The following is a 14,973-nucleotide window of genomic DNA, read 5'->3' on the forward strand; positions in this document are numbered from 1 at the left end:
TGACAACGCATTACGGCATTCCAAATGAGGTAACTTGGAAAACAACCAGCCACACACATATGCATATACATTTTACTGAATTAAATCAAAACCCACAGATCACACCTACAACAACACATCGGTGTTTAAGGTTAACTGCTGCACTAATACAATAAGCTTATTATATTTTAAGCCAGTTAAAACATGGGTCGCGCAGGTAAGAAGTTAAGGAAGTAGGCCTTCTATAAAAATATCTTTGTAACTGGAAGAATATATAAATATGCAAAGACAGTATTTACTTACATTTTCTTGTTACGAGGGAAACGGAAGAAAGACCGCGAATCCTTCTGCACTTCATAGTTATTGCAGCCAAACGCAGCACATATTTTTCCACTTATATTGGCAGGAGATATAAAGGAATGATACACGCTACTCTTTACTTATGTCAACTTAATGCAAAGCATAAATAACCCCAAAACTTCACAAACAAATACACGTGCTCTTATGACAGAATCAGTAACTCTCAGGTCACTCCGCTAGACAGTGCTCTAATCGCTGTCCCTCGATATCTCGCAGAGTGTTGCGTATTGTCTCTACTGTATTAGCTCCTATCCCACGTAGGCCTGGACCATTTCCAAATGCTTACCTTATCCCAGTTTATAATGGGCTACTTCATGATAGGTACTACTACTGTCTCTGTTTGAATGACTTGAAAGAATGCGATGTATAAATGTGAGGAGTGCCTAGTTCTAGGTCCTGAGACCTGATGTTATTTTTTCTTTCTAATGTTTAGTTCCTAAGGAAGCCACACGAACTTAAAACTCTGGCAGGTATGCCAGCAAGTTATTGTACTTTACATCTGCCATCTGAAATTTATTGTAAAATCTTAAATGTTCATAATGAAAAAAATTTATATTAAACAGAATAGCGCAAATGTGCAAAGATGACTCAATGTTATATATGTCGTGGATTTCTATGCCAAATCATCTCATAGGAAACTATCCTCGTGAATTTTCCGTGACCATAGATAACTTATAACAGGCTGTAAATCCCCTGTGAGTCAATAATTTATTTCGATATTCTGCTACTCTTTGAAAACATCGCATTTAACTGCTTCTGATCACTGATCTTTGCTATCAGCGGTGAGGTTTCTGCAACGTTTGCTGATTGTTTATGTTGATCGGAGCATGGGAATCGGCAGGCAAGTGACCTGATTTTGTGCAGTGATTGAAGTTGGCACCGATCATGGCTAGTCGGGTTGTAATAGCGGGAATTAAGCATCCCAAATGGACCAGTTATCCAAGATTTCTCCGTCATTACAGTTCTCAGTGTGGAAAAGTGAGTATGTGAACTACATTATTTATAGAGAATGTGTTAAAACATGCAGTTCCAATATTTATACTTCTTGCTTTCAGGAAGGGCTGGTATTGGGTGCATATGTAAATGATACTGAAGACGATATCGTGCTTACTTCTGCCGCCAAGAAATTCAATGAGTTGTCTAAGGGCAAGTTTCTGGAGGATTTGAAAACGTACGTATAACCGGCTTCGAATTTGGGTCCTCCTCATTTTGTGAAAATGAATTTTAAGTGTACGTAGATCGCCGGTGTTTTAAATTTGCACGTTGCAATGATCATGTAACTTAAACCGTACTTTATGCAATGAACTGAGTACTCCGTTACTTGCATGATTGCATACGTTCTGACTGTGTATCTGTTTCTTTTACTGTACAGTTCACTGTGTGACTTGTGGAATATATGAAAGGGAAAGGCGGTTTTCTTATCCTTCTGCAGCTCGTAGTTAGTTACTAATATCATTCTTTTGTAATGGATAATAATTCCCAGGAAATCTGAAAGGTACGATTGCAATTGAAGAGTAGAGCATTGTTTGGAGAATAAAATATACACTGTGATGTAAGAGCTAGGAATCCACCACCAATTCATTCATTAATAGTTGCATACCATACACATTCTTACCTCTGTGGTACCCATCATCTGAGCATGTTTACCAAGGTATTTTTATCCATGTCGACAGCCAAGGTATCTTTTATCTATGTCAACAGCTTTTAAGTACTTTGTTTTCTTTCAGACCGTTACGTTATGCTAAAATAGATGGGAATTCAGTTGTTTATAATATGAATTTTGTCTCTAATATTTGTTCTACTTATGTTTTCAAACATTTTTTACAGAAATGAAATCTGTCTTTGCAAAAATAAGGAATAATAATAATAATAATAATAATATTTTCCATAAATTGTTGATACAATTCTGCAGTGGTGAATGGTGAAAGGGGATGTTCTCATGTACACCAAGATACCTCCATCCTCAATTATGCCCTACATTTCTAATATATGCTCTAAATCCCTTAGATATTGCATAGGTAGTCTGTTAAAACTAATCCCAATTTTCATTTTTTTTCCATCTTCCTTATCCAACCTCCTGAAGGATCAATACTTTGTGTGTAGCCTTTCTCAGTGTAAAAGTTAACTTACTGGAGATAACAATAATAGGACAATTTGAAATGCTGTGGCACATAACACTGATAAATGTTGCTCTAATTTAATTATAATAATCACCATCCTGGAACGGCTCAGTTTTAACAGTTCTACTATAACTTTGTTGGGCTTTAGTAGTTATGATAGTAGAGCACTGACCTCTGAGCTCAGGTTGGCAGGTTTAATCCCAGCTCAGTCCGTTGGTCCAGTAGAGTACCGGATGCTGGACCCTCGGTAACTCAACATTGCCTAAAACTTTACATCTGTATATAGGCCTAAGTTTTTTTTTTTTAGTTGAGAATTCATGAAATTTTATTTTATTTTATTTCTGTATTTGCACTGATTGAGTGATATGACTAGGAGCAGTAATTTTTAGAACATACTGTAATATATAACAACTTTCCTGATGAGAAGTGACTTGTGTGGGAAAATCTTTACATACCATCATGTAACAGCTGTTGAAAGTGGGACAACTTTCTTCAGTTATAGTTACACTCAATGCTGCCAACTTAGCTTTTGTCCTGCTAAATCCAGTCTATTTAACCAAATGTGTAGCGTCAAAAGTGCAATATTCCTGAGTTAGATTTTTCCCTGCTAAATCTAACTTATTTCATTCAACGGGCTTCATGTGATGTGGCGTGGTTCCCCCAGTCATGAATAAAGACTGTGTCTCTCTGTTCCTTTCTTATATGATGTGAGAGCAACAGCCGAACTAAGTATGATCACTTAGTCATGGTACGTGACTCAACACTGGTCCAGCGGGGGCATGAAATGTGCCTTGTTGATGTAATATTATGACATCCGTTCTCATCCTTCAGTTTTACTTTTGTCCGATGACCTCACAAAACTTCTTTACGTGTGCCAGGCTCCTCACTTTCATCTGTCCTATCACATCTCCCTTAGTCAACTCTTGTTGTTTTCCGACCCCAACGATATTAGGTCACAACATGTAAGCAGTCTTCACTTTAACGTCCTTGGTGATCTTTGTCATTCTTTGGCCGATACCTTCATTTGTTGAAGTGTCGGACTCCTTTCCATTTTTTCCCTCTGATTAGTATTAATAGAGGATGATGTCCTAGTTGTACTTCCTGTTAAAAAACAATAATCGCCACCACTTCCACCTGTCAAGACTAGCTCAGTGTACAAAATTAAATGTCCATGGTTTGAATTTATAATAGTTTGCTAATTGAACAGAACAAAGAACAGTTTAATTTCCTACCCGTGAGCAGTGTTATAAATGTTTGGCTTTTTTTTTTTTTTAACTTCTAGTATTGATTTACCTTTTTCTAGCTTACATTGGATGATAATCTAGCTTATTAAATTAAAAATGGGTTGGCAACACTGGTTACACTTTACCAGCGGAAGTGCATGTTTAAGGAGGAGAGAAAGTTGCATAAATGATGTGAAATGATACCTTAAGTAGCAGAGAGGAGCGATTGTTCCTTTATGCTTGCCAGGAACCCACCAATACACTCCCTGAAGTATTCTTACTTATATAGAAAAATTGAAACAAAGATTATGTCAGTCTGTGAATTGTTGCCATTTTCTGTACTTCTATTGGCTGGAGAGCAACTCCTATTGTGTCCAATAGAGCCCTCATCATTTATGGCCGCCATGTTCTGTGAAAATAATGAAACCGCAAAGTTTGAAAGTGATATGTCATGGCTTGTGCCAGATACTACTGCAGTATCTGTAACAATGTAAGTACGTAGTGAGTGAAATTCACAGATTTTTGAGCTAGTTACAGGTTAATTAAGCGATTGAATCATTGTGGAGTTTGTGGTGGAGATCTGAATGGTTTTCCATGGTTATCCATTTTCACACCAGGCTGCATGCATACATTAGATTTTTTGAATGCCTTCTGCATATTGCCTACTGACTTGATGTAAAAGCATGGCAGATTAGAAAACCTGAAGTCAAACTGAAAGTTACTATGAGGAAGCAGCAGAAAGTAGCACAATTTCACTCTGAAATGGATCTAACGGTTGATCCGCTGAGATGTGGAGGAGTAGGAAATTCCAATGACGGGAATACTGCTTGAAGATTCTTTCGTGACCCAGTCAAATCAGCTAAAATTACCAGAATAAGTGAAGAAATAATCAAGAGATTTCCTGTGATTCTGCATGCCATGTCAACTGGACTTCCTGTTGACATTGATAAACTTGATAACTTTATGGCAGACACAATACGTCTATATCTCAAGTTATATCAGTGGTACTTCCTTCCACCTACCGTGCACAGGATCCTTATACATGGAGGAAGTATAATTGAATATGACATCCTGCCAGTAGGTATGCTATCGAGCTCGATAGCTGTAGTCGCTTAAGTGCGGCCAGTGTCCAGTATTTGGGAGATAGTGGGTTCGAACCCCACTGTCAACAGCCCTGAAGATGGTTTTCTGTGGTTTCCCATTTTCACACCAGGCAAATGCTGGGGCTGTACCTTAATTAAGGCCACGGCCGCTTCCTTCCCACTCCTAGCCCCTTCCTGTCACATCATCGCCATAAGACCTATCATTGTCTGTGCGACGTAAGGCAACTTACAACAAAAAAAAAAATAGTTATGCTGAGTGAAGAAGCGCAGGAGGCAAGACATAAGCACACATTAGGTGATACAGGGAGGGTCATGCAAGAAAATATTCTTGAGAACACAACATTCAAGATGTGTTTAACAGGCTTTTGTTAAGTTCTGACCTGGTAATAACAAGTGATTCTCCTTTCTTGCATAAGAAGAATGAGCCTTTGCCATTTGAAGTGCGGCAGTTGCTACGGGAACCGACAATTTTCGGCAGAACTCAAACCTTATGTGCTGCGGATGAAGAGGATGAGGATGACGACAGTGAGAGTGGTGATGACGATAACGATGATTTCTAGGAGTAGTGAGTAAAGATAAAGACATATTGTGTTATAAAACCAAGTTGATTGCTGGCCTTCTGACTCCAATTTGGCAGGTTCGATCTGTCTCAGTCCGGTGGTTTTTGAAGGTGCTTAAATACATCAGCATAGTGTTGGTAGATTTACTGGCACTTAAAGAACTGCAGGACTAAATTCCGGTATCTTGGCATCTCCGAAAACCATAAAAGTAGTTTGTGGGGCATAAAGCAAATAACATTATTATTATTATTATTATTATTATTATTATAAACAATAGGTAAACATGATTGTAATATGTGCACCAAGGCTCTGAAATATCTTATGATTAGGAAAAAAGTTATTAAGATGATTTATTTGCATATGGCAGGTTTTGAAAGTGTGTTGTTCAGATAGTAGTTTTTGCAACTCCAATGATTTAGTTTGCAAAACCAGGTAAAATTGTAGTAGTGGAGTTCAATAAAATTCACATTCTTGATGGATGGAATTATGTATTGGGTACGTTACAGTAAACTAGTATTGGGTAGTCTGAGACGAGGTCTCGAGGCTAGCGCAGGCACTATTTCTCGCTCGAGAGATCTTGAGTGTGTTGTCTCCACATTGTGTGGCGAGCAGCGAGTCATAGGCTTACAGGTAGACGGAGCTGAATGTTGTCTGTGCAGGGTATGCTAATAGCGAACCATGCGCCTTTTCCATTCCGTAAATACGTGTCAACAAGCGCTAGGGCATCCATTTCTTTAATTTTTACAGAGATTATTTTGACGCAGTATACAATAATTATAAAGGATAAGAATTCTGGTATTGTATGCAGCGGTAAGTATACGAATGAATAGGCTAAGTACAGAAACTGACGGCTACTGTAGGTACACCTACCTAGATACTAGAGGCGTGCATTATTCGAACTCTAGACGAGACAAGATGCGGTTTCCTGCATATGCAGCCGCCGTTACACATGAGTGGAATGTGTAACCTAACATTCTTTACTTTGTTCCAATTCTTTCGACAGGTAGGTGTACATCGTTATCAGACCCCACATTCAATATCATTAGGTACTTCGGTATATGACGGTGCAATGTGTAATTGTGTCTAGTTGTACGCGACAACTTGAAGACAAAGTCCGAAAAGCAACGTAAGTCATGGATGTCGGTTATTTTGAAGAGATGTCACATAGCACAGCCCACTGTGTTGTTTGTTCAAAAGAAGTAAAATACGTCGGCAGAAATACTTCTGGGTTGATCCGGCAATTAAAAACATATATGAATGAAGGGGAGTAGTCACAGAACATTTTCGGCCCGGTCTGCATCACGAGAAGATACCCTGTCGACAATTGCAAGGTATCCAGGTAGGTGTACATACTATCTACAGTTATTAACAAATTATACTGGTTATTAAGTTACGAAGTCCACCTGAAATAACTCGTGAACAGTTTAAGATACTGACATTCGGTTTTCACTTTCATTAGTGATATTAAAGATCTCATAGTTCACCATGCAGTGCTTTCCTAGGCTTTTGACATAATGTATCGTCATTCACATTTCCACATGAGAACTGCTTATGATATACTATCAAGCTTACACTCGTAGTTACTGGGACGTTGCGCAGCTCGCAGCACAGGAGAATCAGTCTTGAAAGCGTTGCCCATCACCACTGTCGAAAGAATTGGAGGAAACTTGGGCATTTTAGATTACACGTTCCACTCGTGTAATGGTGGTTGCACATGTAGCAAAGCACATCTTTCCCCGTCTCATGTTCGAATAATGCACACCTCTAGTCTCCAAGTAGTCCTCCTATCTACAGTTATTCAGAAATTATACAGGGTTATACAGCTAAGCTGTCCACCCCAAATAAGTCGTGAACTGTTTAAGATAATGCCATTCTGTTTTCACTTTTGTTGATGGTATTAAGGTACTCATAGTTGAACAGGCAATACTTTTCCAGTGCTTTGACAAAATTTATTTGCTCACCTGTTTCAAAATGAGAACGTTATTCCACGCAATAACCGATGATATACTATCAAGTTTACACCTGTAGTTACTTGCAGCACAGCAGAATCGGTCTCGAGATCTCGCAAGAGTCTCGAGATCTGTGATGTCAGTCATGAGCGAGAGCATTGCCCATCACTACAGTATACGATACATACATACTTCATGGAAGTTAATATAGAGTAGAGTGTATTACAATGTAAACAACATATGCAGTTTAGAGTAGTTTTATGTGAGTGTGTTAATATAGCATAATTTCTCACATAATTAACACACTTTTTTGATGAAAAATACAGGTGAAAATTTTGGATGCGTAAATTATTTGAGGAATTCAGATATTTTTAAAAAATTACGATTCATATACATTTAAAAGCTACATCAAATATAATATACGCATAATTGGTTCAACTCGTTTGCGGTTTATCGTCATTTGGCGTAAAATTCGGGCGCATCATCTACGATCTTTCGGCTTTGACCTCATTCATCGAGCGGCCGTCCTCCTTGGGAGCAAGAAAGACAGGAAAGGCGGCTGTTGCTTCATCTGGTTCCAGAAGACAATGTAGGAGGTCTTGAATGGCTTGGTCAAGGAGAGGGCTTGGGCGAGTGGCACGAAGACCCGGGGGGCGTCCCGAAGTTTCGGCAGGAAGACTTCCCTGGAGACTGTGGCGTATGTCCCCATGGGGGGTCTCCAGATAAGGTACAGGTTGTACCAAGGGCACTGCTACAGAGGAGTAGCGTTGAGGTTGAGGACGAGGCAGAAGTATAGGAGGTCTGAGAGGATCTGGGTGTGGAATTCTGCGTGGTAACGGACAGATGAAGCTGGGGTCTTCATCGAAGTCAGTGTCCTCAGTACCGCCGGAGCCGTCTTTGTGGGCATCATCGTCCTCTTTGTCGTCATCGCGAGGCGAGGTGGATGGCGACGCTGGACCGTCATCGGACATAATGTCCCATGGCGCTGATCGAAGTCTGAGCTCCTGGATGGTAGGATAGATGGCCTGCAGAATCTGAGGCGCTTCTGGGGTGTCATCGAGGTCTTTGAGTGGGTCAAAGGTCTGCCAATAGTCCTTTAGTAAGGTGGGAAGGTTTGGCTGGCACGGAAGGATCCAGTATGGGTCTTGGGGCGAGTACGACCGTTCCTCCAAGGTGCCCAGCCCCAACTCCGACACTAGGGCTCCCTTCCATCGACGGCGGTGGGTCCGACGGGGCCGACACATGATCGTTTTAGTTGTAGCTGCCTACCTCCTCTGGCTTCACGTTCAGACCGACATCCCCTCTCTGCGAGCGCTTCCTTTTATAAGAGATCAGGATACGCAGTGGGCTGCAAGTATTAAGTGTCCGAATGCAACGTGTGCTACCGCGGTAACGAGAAATACACTTCAAGCGACCAACAAGTCCCGCAAAAGCATTTCATAGACCAAAAGCAGCAAGTTTTCCAAAGTAGGAGAGGATCTGCTTAAATATATGATTTTGTTCCACAACATAGCCCTAACCGTCAGCGTTTATTCAAACAGGGTTGCTGTTATCTTCCTTCCGTGTAACATGGATTTAATCCATTTGACGACGGTTTTACTCACCTTGCTCTTTTCCACTGCTTTGATCATAGAGTCATAGGTTGTATTGCTGAAGGCTCCTTCTATATCTAGAAATGCCGCCAGTGCAATTTCTTTATATTCTAGGCTTTCCTCTAGTTTACAAACCAACTGGTGGAGTGCTACTTCAGTGGATCTGCCAGGTCTATATGCAAACTGATTTTCATGTAATGTTGAGTTCAGTTGCACCGTTCTGATATATTTATCCAGAATTTTCTCCATTGCTTTCAGCATAAAGGAGGTTAAACATAATGGTCTGTATGCTTTGGCTTGGGCATAATTTGCCCTTCCAGGCTTAGGTATGAATACTGCTTTAGCTTCAGACCATGATTTTGGCACGTACCCTAAAGCTAGACTAGCTCTGAAAAGGTCCATCAGGGCTTTGATGAGTATCTCCTGTCCTTCCTGTAAGAGTATCGGAAGTATCTCATCTGGCTCCAGAGCCTTTATAGAATGAAACTTGTCGATTGCCCATTTTACATGGTTATGCTTTATTATTCTGTTGGCACAGTGCCAGTCTGCTCTTCGAACTCCGGTCTTTGTTCCAACCTCTTCTTCTGTCATCTCCTCAGCCTCAGGAAATTGACACGCCATTAGTATCTCCACCGTGTCCCTACCCACCTGATTGAATGGCCCATCTGGTTTCTCCAGTGTCCCCACTTGATTTATATGGGTTGCTTTCAGAAGCTTCTGGAGCCTTGCTGTTTCAGTGTGTCATTCCACTTTCTCACAGAACAGTCTCCAAGATTTTCTTTTTGCTTTCTGTATCTCTAGGTTATACTCAGTGAGTTACCTATGATATATGTCCCACATACCATTTCTAGATGATATTCTATACAATATTCTAACCTCTTTTTTCATTTTGGCTAGTTCTTTGTTCCACCACCTTACTTTTTTGGTGTTTTTCTTTTCTTTGAAAGGTCAGTTGTCATGGAATGAGTCTATAGTGGCCTCTTCTAATAGTTCCACTGCCTCATTCAATTCTTTCTGTCCTCTCACATTGGAATTTTTTTACCGTCTTCCCTAGAACTTCTCTGTATCTATCCCAGTTAGTTCTTTTTGGGTCTCTGTACATCTCAGTTCCACATAGTCTCGCATCTATTGCAAACTGGACGTGCTGGTAGTCTGCTACTGATGGTTCCTCCAGCACCTTCCAGTCTTTAATAAATTTTGCAATATGCGTATGCAATATGCACTGAAAAATATTATTTTCTGCAGATACATGCTCTTGGTTCACTATTTGCAAAATTTCAATAACCTAGGCACTAAAGTTTCTAATTAAAAAAATGTTTTATGACCAGGTGTTTCGAGATACAGCGGGGAGGGCTCGAACCGTGTGTCATTTCCAACTGGAACTTCACTGAACACTGTGTTATGCATGTAGGCATTGTTGTCATTACTGCCTACATCACGGCCTACACTGTCTTCATTTGCGTCACTTTCCGAATCAGCATCACTGTCACTTTCACTAATGACAATACCACGAGGTTTATTGTACTGTAGAATGTCATCGCTACTCTCACTTCCTGTCTCTGAAATAACATCAACAACATCATTATTACATGACCCTGATATAGCTGCGTCTTCATCAGACTCAATATAGTCGTCATTGGCACAGAGTCTGGTAATATATTCAGCTAAATCGTCATCATTCTCGAACACATCGCGCGCAGCAGAGGCGGCCATTTTCTTAGTCACAAACTTTTACGGTGTACAAAATATAGGTCGCTTTGATAAAATCATATCTCCGTAAATAAAGCGATTGGCCCGATAGTTGTGGTAGATTTAGAAACTACAGGTTCCGAAGAGTCTAGATCACCTCCATTGTGCTGCTATATGTCCAGAAACTAAGAACTGCAAGCAAATACAAAACTGCTTGCATAAGGAGCGCTATTGCGTTCCCGGCAATTTTCGCTCGCTCGCCGAGGAACGCTTTTGCGCTCTCTGCTATTCTAAAGGTTAAGACTGGTCACGTCTCCCAGCCACATATTTATGGATATGCAGTCCATCAAAACAATCATAGTGTTCATTTTCCTATGCGTGTGTGTAAAGGAAAATCAACCTCACCGTACCACACTGTTCGGTTTATCGCATAGAATATTGGGATGTGATATGAATGAATTTTATCATTTAAGTGTGTCTGATGGATGATTGATTCAAATAAGCGAATGGATGAACTCTTATGAAAAATAGAAATACGCCTTTTTCCAAACGTACCTCCAAATGTTGAAACTAAATGAGTGAATTAACTGTCTTAATATCATGAATCACCGAGCTCGATAGCTGCAGTCGCTTAAGTGCGGCCAGTATCCAGTATTCGAGTAGGTTCGAACCCCACTGTCGGCAGCCCTGAAGATGGTTTTCCGTGGTTTCCCATTTGCACACCAGGCAAATGCTGGGGCTGTACCTTAATTAAGGCCACGGCCGCTTCCTTCCCACTCCTAGCCCTTCCCTGTCCCATCGTCGCCATAAGATCTATCTGTCTCGGTGCGACGTAAAGCAAATTGTAAAAAAAAAAAAAAAACATGAATTTTCATTTGATTATTTCAAAAGCATTCACTATCCAGTGTCGAATGCAGTTCTGAATGAATAATCAAATGGAAAAATTCACATTTACATGTACACTTTATAGCTCATTTTAGCCTAGAAGTCATGTCTTCACTGCACAAAATTTGAAGTTATCGCATATTGGATCCCCCTACACTTTTTTGGCTGTAAAAGTGGGGGGGGAAAGGGTCTAATACACATGTAAATATGGTATATAAATGATTATGAGTAAAGAAATGGAATCAGAAATAGAACTATTTGCAGATAATGGTTATACTGTATAAAGTAGTAATTAAGTTACAATAAGTTACAAGATTGTGAGCAACTGCAAAAAGACCTTGACAGTGTTGTGAGATGGACAGCAGGCAATCGTATGATGATAAACAGGGTTAAAAGTCAGATTGTGGGTTTCACTAACGGGAAGAATCCTCTGTTTTAATTACTGTGTTGATGGGGTTCCTTATGGGGATCACTGTAAGTACCTAGGTATTGATGTAAGGAAAAATCATCATTGTGGTAATCACATAAACGGGATTGTAAATAAAGTGTTATGAGGGTATTTAGGGGCTGTAGTAAGGATGTAAAGGAGAGGGCACATAAGTCTCTGGTAAGACCCCAGCTAGAGTATGGTTCCAGTGTATGGGACCTTCACCAGGATTACTTGATTCAAGAACTGGAAAAAAAAAAAAAAAAAAAAAAAATGCAGCTCGATTTGTTCTGGGTGATTTCCGACAAAAAAGTAGCATTATGAAAATGCTGCAATGTTTAGGCTGGGAAGACTTGGTAGAAAGGAGATAAGCTGCTTGACTAAGTGGTATGTTCTGAGCTGTCACTGGAGAGATGGTGTGAAATGACATTAGTAGACAAATAAGTGATGTTTTTAAAGGTAGGAAAGATCACAATATGATGATAAAGTTGGAAATAAAGGGGAAAAATTGGGGCAAATATTTGTTTATACAAAGGGGAATTAGAGTTTGGAATTACCAGGGGAGGTGCAGTAAATTTCCAAATTCTTAATTAAGAAAAGTCTAGGTAAACAACAGATAGAAAATCTGCCACCTGGGCAACTGCCCTAAATGCAGATCAGTGGTGATTGATTGATATGCCTTCTCTAGATCTACAAAACATCCTCTCGTAGCACTTTTCAGTTACCCTGCACATACTGAAAATATGATTCGGGTTGTCCATCTATGTCAGGGGTTTCCAATTAGAAAGGACTCGAGGGCCACATTGGAAACATTAAGTATGATCGCGGGCCGCACTTTAATAATTGTCCAATTTTTGTAAATTTCTACAAATGGAACAGAGATACTGGTATGAAATAATGTTCATAGTTCAATTGAAATGAAGGTTTGATCATTTTAATTGCTTAAAACACTATTGTACATCAGCATAAAGGAGTGAAATTAAAAATTAACACTATAATACCCAGGACGATTGAATTTTGAAGAAGAGCACCCAACAATGACAGTTCATTTGAATTAATATTTGACTAATGTCAGAAAGAAAAAAATGCCACAAAAATAACTGAAATTAATAATGTAGACAAAACAAAACTTAAAGGAGGACATTTTAGTAGGAGTAGTGTGGTCGATCAGCTGCATCTACCAATGAACGAATGTCTACCTCCAGCTCTGTTGTTGCTAATCTCAAAAGATGCAGCTAGGAGGAATCTGAAAGTGGACTTCTATTTTGATTTTTAATGAATTTCATAGATGAAAAAAAAAAACACTTTCACATATGTACGTGCTCCCAAACGTTAAAGTCATTTTTAGTCCAAATTGTCTTAACTTTGGGTATTTTTTGCTGGGTAGCAGTTTAAAAAAATGTGATCCCTTTTCTTGTCTTGTCTGTAGGAATGTATCGGCTTCTAGATCGCACAGCTCAAGTTGTAGTTGTGGTTCTTGTTCTTCGATTGTAGCACCAAGCGGATTCACGTAAAGTTGTATACTGTTTTTCAGAAATTCAGTTTCCTTGAATCGTGTGTTGAATTGTTCAATGATCTCTTGAATGTGTGAACTGAAATGTGAAAAATGTATGGTTTCTTGGTCCTTCTCCGCTGCTAATTGTAGGCAGCAGGGAAAATGAGTCAATTCATTGTTTTCTAAAGAACGTTTGAAAATTTTTAATTTGTTTCGAAATCCATTAACAGTTCCCACCATATCTGACACCTCATGGTTTCTTCCTCGAAGATTCAGGTTGAAGGTGTTAAGATGATTTGGCATGTCTGTTAGGAAAGCTAACTGCACTGCCCTACACTCAGCCACCTTACATGGTTGTACAGCAGCAAGTCTCCATATTCTGCACCAATTTCCAGCAGAAACTGTTTGAATTTTCTATGAAAAAGGGCTCCATGTCCACCTCTTAACACATTAATAATTGTAACCACAAGTTCAAAAACTTCCGTTTTCTTAATTGATTTCCCACACAACGCTCCCTGGTGAATGAGATCATGTTATGCCATTTTCTATTAGCAAATCTAAAGTGTATAGGAGCAACCATCATGTGAAATTAATCTTGTATGTCAAACAGTTTCAGAGAAATGAATAGATCTATTTATGTCATCAGAACTCATCCCCCCCCCCCAGTTAAAACCCATTAAAGGTGTGTTGTTTTAACCGGTATCTTCCTTGAATTACTTTTTTCGTACTGTTCCAGAATATTTGTGATATGTTAATCATGTGGGTCTACTGAATGCCCAAAATGTATCCTTTCATGCAGCTCTTATTTAGGACCCAATTTAAGGCCTGTCCTTTTAACCTTTTGACGAGTGCGCACGGCATATGCCATGCAATAATGGTGGCTGCATCCGAGTACTATTTGGCCAGTAAACAACCTCTGGGGAGTAAGAAATTTTTTTTTTTTAAATTACAATGAATTTATTTATTACAACTTTGAGAGACATGAAAAGGCATTATAGATCGAGAAAACACTGTCAATCCAAAACTTTTTTTTATGTATGGTACTGTTCAAAGCAAGGATGTATGCAGAGAGCGACTTCCCAAGTAGAATACTCGTAGCTCGTTTCTTTCCTCTTCTTCCTGATCGGGTAGTGTGTTTGCACAGGTAGCATTGACTGAGAAGTTTACGTTTCTTTCATTCGCTTTGTGGGAGTGGCCTCATAAAATGGCGACCTTCGAGGTGTAACCATTGAGCATATTACCTACAGTTCAATGGGCATAACGGGTCTTGTTTCCCATCTCCAATCAGGTGTGCAGCATTCCTTCTGTTGCTTTTTGCAGTAAATTATTTCTCAAGCAGTTGTCAAAAATATATTCACAGTTATATTTACAAAAACCAAAAATATTTACAGCTACGAAGAGCACAAACAACTATCCACATTGGCGGCAATCGTAACACTGCTGTAACCTGAAGGTTACACTGAAGGGAGTATATACACATTTCCGTCAGAGACCACCACCATACAGAACTAGGATTTTACAGTGATACTATTCGAATAACTGAAAAAGTTCCAAAAACTCTGCCAGATGTCATATTACGTCAGTAAGCAAT

The 14,973-nt window shown here is 39.6% G+C and overlaps 1 protein-coding gene across 1 annotated transcript in view; it reads left to right on the forward strand.

Moving 5' to 3' along the window:
• Positions 1-1,084: 1,084 nt before the first annotated feature.
• The window catches only part of LOC136856731 (cytosol aminopeptidase), a 187,581-nt gene continuing 173,692 nt past the window's right edge, over positions 1,085-14,973 (forward strand). The window contains exons 1-2 of the mRNA XM_067134808.2: positions 1,085-1,317; positions 1,395-1,510. Of these exons, the coding sequence (XP_066990909.2) occupies positions 1,225-1,317; positions 1,395-1,510 (209 nt within the window). The 5' untranslated portion in view covers positions 1,085-1,224. The remainder of the gene's footprint in view (positions 1,318-1,394; positions 1,511-14,973) is intronic.

The sequence above is a fragment of the Anabrus simplex genome, chromosome 1 (assembly GCF_040414725.1).
Source record: "Anabrus simplex isolate iqAnaSimp1 chromosome 1, ASM4041472v1, whole genome shotgun sequence".
Taxonomy (NCBI): Eukaryota; Metazoa; Arthropoda; class Insecta; order Orthoptera; family Tettigoniidae; genus Anabrus; species Anabrus simplex.